The sequence below is a fragment of the Mangifera indica genome, unplaced genomic scaffold, assembly GCF_011075055.1.
Source record: "Mangifera indica cultivar Alphonso unplaced genomic scaffold, CATAS_Mindica_2.1 Un_0075, whole genome shotgun sequence".
Lineage (NCBI taxonomy): Eukaryota > Viridiplantae > Streptophyta > Magnoliopsida > Sapindales > Anacardiaceae > Mangifera > Mangifera indica.
Genome location: NW_025401167.1, coordinates 129550 through 136492, shown reverse-complemented (window position 1 = coordinate 136492; position 6943 = coordinate 129550). Strand labels below are relative to the sequence as shown.

Here is a 6943-nt window from a genome sequence, read left to right as displayed (position 1 = left end):
TCAAATCAACCAACAATTTTCTACCCTTCATAATTATTGACTCTCCATTAATACGTTATCACTGATCACATATTATCCATTTGACAACTCAGTCTTAAACTTTTGAGCTATTGTAAAAGGATTTACCCTAAGTCTCTCCATTATGCCTCGAGTAATCAAACAATATCTGGCTCCAGAATCTATTAATGGGTACAAAAAGGGTAGCTAAAGAAAAGCAACTATCCTACGAGTGCAGACGTACTGGCCTCATCCTGAGAAGTCCTTGGCGTTGCAGCTTTGAAGGGTCATAAAGGCCACTTTATTTCATCTGTGGAGATGCTGGACAGGTTCAAAGAACATATTGCTTTCAGTTATTCTACTTATATCAATAACTGAAATGTATAATTTACATTTCACCAGATTTTCATTGCTTGTCCTGAAATATGTACCTTACAGGACGAATACGAAGAGGTGGATATTATCACTAAGGGTGGGTGGCAGCTACGGGTGGCGTGTTGATTCCCTTTAATTCTTCAGACCCTTTCTGCAGGAGTCAACAATTCTGCAAACTCCATGATACTGATCTTCCCTGTACTAGGATACAATCACTCTGATCTAAACAACAGCATATTCACCTCAACATGCGGGGAATATTTGTATATATATCCATGACTGGTCCATGTATATATAAATGATTCAAAATCACTAAATCATACGATGAAAATAAAGAATCAGCCAAAAGACTTATTTCTGCTCAAAGTATGTTATTATCTTAATTTCTCCTCATTAACTTTGAAAATCTCATTTACCCATCCACAAACGGTTAAAATTAACAGAACCCTAACTCTTTAAATTTTTTTTTTCTCCCATAAACCCTAAAAACTAATTATTTCCTCACTAAGCTACACCCCCCTCCTCCTCTTAGGGTTTAGTTTTCAATTACTAACGTCAAATCCGACGCCATCGTCAGCAATGAAGCTTCTCTGACACATTACCTTGCTCTGATAGTCTTTTTTCCCTCTGAAACATCAACTGACATAAATATGGTCTAAAAAGACGAAACGACTCTTCAATTCAATACAATTTTTTAGCCCACCTATAAATTATTATTTAACTATTTAATTATCTAATTTTATTAGACTAAAATTATAATTAATATTAACCTATATCAGAAAATGATATAATGTTACTAGGTTTTTTTGTTAGATTGTTGAATACTAAAACAAGATTTTATGAAGGAAATCAGTGTCAACAATAACTTCATAGATCCTACTATGTATATATATGTATGACTGTTTCAAGCTTCTAAATTACAAAATTCAAACATTTTCTACAATAAAATTACCATCTCCAGCTCCATGTTCAACAATATTTTTCAAGTTACAGACCAAGCAATATATCATACATGAATAAAATGGGGAACTTATATCCTCAGGTGGAGATCAAGTAAACCCCTACTACAAACAATATATTGAACTACTCTCAAATTTGATTCAATGGAGTTATAAATCAGTAATTATTCATTTAAAATGGTTTCAACTGTCAGTCATCCTCCCACTACATCTGGAGCCAATCAACCAGCTCCGTATAAATTTGTTCTGGCATTGCTGTATGTCAATTTTACTTTGGTAAGACCCTGATATTATATTTTGTTTTCGTCCTGCTATAAATTCTTCGGGCCATATGCCATTGACTGTGCTTCGCCTACTTGGGCACCAAGCTCTTTGAAATTCGCTGGAAAAATTAGACACTTACCACTGAAGTTTCTGCATCAATTCAAGTTGTTGGCTCAGAACAATGCTGACAAACGGTTTTCCAATCCTATCAACCCATAATTGCAACAAATAATAATCATTCGAGATACCTTTATATCTCATCTAGAAAAAGATGATCATACAAGAAGAAAAAATTATTAAGAAAATCACCATAGTCACCTGGTTTGTATATCAGCATCACTTATCCTGCAAGCCATGCTAAATGCAGACAGCTGGGTCACATGCCTGTTGGTCACCTGAATAAGGGAAAGCTTTAGTAAGCACTGAAACCAAAAAAATAATTAAAATTTGAATCTGTAAGCAGCATGTAATTCAAACCCATCAACAGGAAAAACCCCATTCATTCAAAATGGATTAAGCACATATTAAACAGCACCATCATTTAAGCTAAAATAATGTAGTAGGACAGACTTACCGTAATGAAGCCTAAAACTAAGCTGTTAGTGGGTCGATAAAGAGCGTGTGCAAGCATGTGTTATAATCAAATTGACTATTGGTTGGTAGGGCGAGTCAAGTTAGCCTAAACATGCTCTCACTTGAGTTTGGCTTAAATCTTAAACGGTCAGTTTTAGTTTGAATTTAAACTAGTCGAAGATCTTGTCAAAGGTTGTCAGCAAGATTAATAGTATTACCAACGGGACAAATAGTGTTGCATGTGGGATGATTAGTGTTATTAGAGGGATGAATAATGTCACTAGAAGAGGATTCAAGCTGAATTTGAACCGAGCTATCAAACTAAAATTTCAGCTTGAATTTGACTCAAATCAAGTTGAACACCAATTAGAACTGAGTTGGCTTGGTTCAAGTTCAACCCTATTGGTTGGTTTGCCTTACTCCTTAATCTAGAGTCAATTAGATTAATTTTAAGTTTGGCCAAAATTGAATTATAATTACAAATGAGTCCTCTCACTGGTCACAAGTTATGGAGACGATCATAGGACTCACATCAATACCATGGATTCACAAATTAGATTCAAACAGCTAGCACACACTGACAACCAGGGAAAAATGACTGTCCTATCAAAAACCTGCTGATGACAAAGGAAGCTGAAAGTAAAATCTTTACCTTGATTCCAAGAACTGATATTCATGGGACCGTACAAACCTTTGTGAACCAAGATTGACATAAACTCCACAATAGTTCACATAGCAGAAAAAGAATATCCATCTATTTGTTTTCCTTACTTGGCATATTCACAAGAAAGCATTCAATTGCTTCATCACAAAGCTCAAGAGTGGTTTCCATGTGCCCCTCTTCAAAATTTATGTCAACAAAATAGTTGTAAATTTCTCTATCAGCCACCAACCCTCTTCTTCGCATTTCTTCAAATAGCTCCCTAGCCTCCAAAAATTTCTTCCTCTTAAGAAAGCCCTTGATTAAAGCACTGTAAGATGTAATTGAAAGATTGAATCCCTTGGCTACCATTTCTCTGTGCAAAAACCATGCCTCTTTCATATTTCTTGCTTTACAATGTCCTCTAATTAAAATGTTGTAGCTGTTGCCATCTGGACTGATTCCTTGAGCACACATATCTTTGTAAAATGCAGTTGTGACATGCATATTATTCTTAATGCAGTATTGCCTCATCAGAGTATTGTAGGTGGTTGCATTTGGCCTTATACCCTTCTCCAACATCCATTTTAGTAGCCTCTCACCATCTTCAAGCATTCCAGATATACAGAAACCATTCATCAGCACATTAAATGTAACAACAGTAGGTTGAAGCCCTTTATCCAGCATCTCTTGAAGGAGCTCATGGGACTTAACCAAATCCCCAGTCTTACAATAAGCATCCATTAGAGTAGTATAAGTAATAGTGTCAGGATGCAACCCGGCAACTTTCATATCTTCCACTAGCTTTATAGCATGCACAATATTTCCTGCTTTGCAAAGACCATCAACAATTGCATTGTAAGTGCAGATATTTGGTTGAAGGCCCTTTTTGCAAATCTCATGAAGAAGCTCATTTGCAGTATCTAACTCTCGTTGTTTACAGAGGCCATCAACAAGAGTGGTGTATGTGACAATATTTGGGGTAAGCCCCACCTGAATCATATGGTTGTGTAAAGAAAATGCCTTTTTGATCTCACCTGCCTTGCAATAACCATCAATAAGTGCTGTATATGTAACTTTATCAGGTTCCAACCCTCTGCCAAGCAATTCATGGAAGAGTTTTTCTGCTTCCATCATCTTTCCAATTTGACAAAACCCACAGATAATAGCAGTATATGCTAATAAATCAGGAATAATTTTAAGTCGCTGCATTTCATCAAGCACCTTTAAGGCAGCTGCAACATTCCCTAACTTACAGAAGCCATCAATGAGAGTAGTATAAATCACATTATCAGGAACTATTCCCCGGTTCATCATCTCTCTCAACACGCTTTCTGCTTCCACTAATTTACCAGATCTACATAGAAGAAGAATTATGCTACTGAAGGTATATTTGTTTGGCTTCAACCCTTTTATTTGCATTTCTTCTGTGAGTTTCAATACCTTTTGTAGTTCACCAAGATGACAGTATCCATTGATTATAGTACTATAACTTATGACATCAGGAAGGCAGCCTCTCAACTCCATATGCAAGAGTAAAATGTGTGCTTCTTTTATTTTCCCTAATCGGCAAAGACAATGAATGATAATATTGTAAGAAGTGGTATTCCAACAAACACCCACCTCAGGAAATTCGCCAAAGATCCTGATTGCCACTCCAAGCCCATCATAACTATTTGAAAGACGAGTGAGGTATAGGTTACATGAATCAACGGAGATAACCAACCCATAATTCAACATTTTTTCAAAAAGTTTTCTTGCCTCATTTAGTAATCCAGCTTCAATAAGGACTTGGAAGAAAACATTAAACACATGGGGATCTGAACCCCAGTCCTTGTAAGTATAAATTAAATGCTCAACAAAATGGGTGAATGAAAGAGTAACATCCAAATTGGGTTTTGCCCAGAAGTCATGAATGAGACAATGAGCTGTTTTCAGATCTTTTGAAGCTACAGCGATTTGAATAACAATGCAACGGGCTTCTAGGTTTGGGTCTCTGCGCAGGCATGCCCAATCAAAGAAATCCAAAACCAACTTATAATCACTCCTAATGTTCATAAGAACCCAAATAACATGGTCAGGTCTGAACTTGGATTCATATGGCTTTAAAATGCGTCGAAGAGGCTCGAAGCGGCGCAACTTTACAGCAGTAGAAATTTGATGGACAAGTTCAACATCTCTGATGGTAGGTTTCTTTGGGGAATAATCTGGGAAAGGTCTAGTGTTTGTTGAGCCTGAGGCAGATAACCTTTGGCTCATAAATCTTCTAAACGAAGAGAATTTCAAACAACTTGGAGTAATACCCACTTTGCAATGATAATAAGTTAGTTTCAAACAAGGGCTCAAGGAAGAGATGGCACACGTCTTCATATCTATGAGAGAAACCCATCATAAGAAATAAGAATCTTTGTCTGAATATGCAGTGATCCCCGTTGAAATGGATGCACTAAAAGAATAAGACTTCCTCATCACTCCATCACCTGTAAAGATCAACATCAAAGCATTTAATTCATAAAATATCAGACATTAGAGAAATGCTGGAAATTCACCTTAATCTTAAAAATTTGCTCTCAAATGAAGCCAATTAAGGATTTTAAAGGTTAAACATCCTACATTCACAATTTCAAGGATCCTAGGCAGTCCGCCTCTACTTATCTGATACAATTACTATAGAAAAATACGTCCAGAGTCCACTTACATGACATTACTGACTGAGAATTTAATGGATTAATGCTTTCTCTTTGGCCAATGCTAATCAAACAAAGGAATCACCAGTTAGCACTAAATGGGAGCTAAACCATCAAATAGCTTTGACCATTGATTTAAACATATGAGATACCATCTAAAACTTCAATGGTGATCAGAACCTGATCATGAACTTGCAATGGGAGAACAGCATTATTCTCCAACTAATTCAAATTAAACCAAGGACATCAATTTTAAAACCAATTAAATGAACAAAAAATTTGCCGTTATAACATCAACCAGCTTCAGTTCAGTTAGGTTTCTATGAGGTCAGCGCAACTTCAATCATTCTACAATCCATATTGTCCTATATCATTATAGTCAAAGTCAATTTATTTAATGTATACTGTTTTCGTATCTCTTTTGTTAATCATATAACATGTTTCCTATAAAAGTGAAAAGGGAATAATCTAACAAAGCATCATTCACCTCATAAGAACAAATCATGCAAGGGTTCCAATATTTGAAAAGGTTCATATCTTACAACCTTTCTATCGTATACACCACCTCTCAATTATTTTTCTAAGAGGCATTTTATCAAACAAAAGCTGAATAGCTCCAATATTTATACACTGAATCATTTGCATTACGAATATTAAACCAAATATTGTATTAAGACATGCTCTTTATCAGAGAAAAATTTACAAAAAAGTAAAAATAAAATAAAAAACAAAACTTATATTGCATACAGACAATGTCCTCTACGTGGAAACTAACCCTTAAAATGCTAAATTTTCATTAAAAAATACAGAAACCTGAAATGAAAAGAAGAAACTAAGGAAAACCAATCAAAATGAGAAATGGTACAAGTGATACCTTGAAACTAATCGATGGCTGCAAGGGAAGTTTTGGTTTTCGTAAACCCGTGCACACTGCTTCCCCTGCGACTCCTGCATAGCAGCTTGTTCTTTTTTGAACACCAAACCAAACCACCCTGTCAACAGTTCTTGGCCCATTTTATGCGCTTAAATCCGTCCATGGGCTTTGATTATTGAAGCTCCGCTTAAATCCATTAATCGTTTTGGAATCCATTAAAATTGCTTTTCAGTCAAAAGCATTTTCCCACCCACAAAATTTGACAGAGAAGTGCATGTGCATAAATTATAATTATCATTAATTATTTTATTTTCAATATTACCTAAAACTAAATACAATTAATATTTTCAAAAAAGGAACATGTGAAGTGAACAGAAATATCAGCCAAACATTTTTAAAAATAGAATTTCTCATCCCCCAGTTCTCTTTGATTTTTTCTATGGGATTTTTGACCTAAATGCTACGCACCTTCACAACCATGTTGTGTCACTAGCATCATGTGTGATCTCCTTGTCGTCAGTGACCAAGCCACCACCTCCACCTTTGTTAGCCAAATTTGCCACATATTTTTTCC

The 6943-nt window shown here is 35.7% G+C and overlaps 1 protein-coding gene across 2 annotated transcripts; it reads right to left on the bottom strand.

The window, feature by feature from the left end:
• Nucleotides 1-1294: 1294 nt before the first annotated feature.
• On the bottom strand, nt 1295-6691 carry LOC123207393 (pentatricopeptide repeat-containing protein At1g05670, mitochondrial-like). 2 transcript variants are annotated; one of them, XM_044624784.1, is made up of 4 exons: nt 6370-6691; nt 2821-5288; nt 1914-1990; nt 1295-1800 (listed from the first exon to the last, which is right to left on the bottom strand). In XM_044624784.1, the coding sequence occupies exon 2, from the start codon at nt 5176-5178 to the stop codon at nt 2923-2925; it is 2256 nt and encodes a 751-aa protein (XP_044480719.1). In that variant the 5' UTR covers nt 5179-5288; nt 6370-6691; the 3' UTR covers nt 1295-1800; nt 1914-1990; nt 2821-2922. The 2 variants fall into 2 exon arrangements, with proteins under 2 accessions (XP_044480719.1, XP_044480720.1); XM_044624785.1 differs by having other exon boundaries at nt 1295-1745.
• Between the last annotated feature and the right edge of the window lie 252 nt (nt 6692-6943).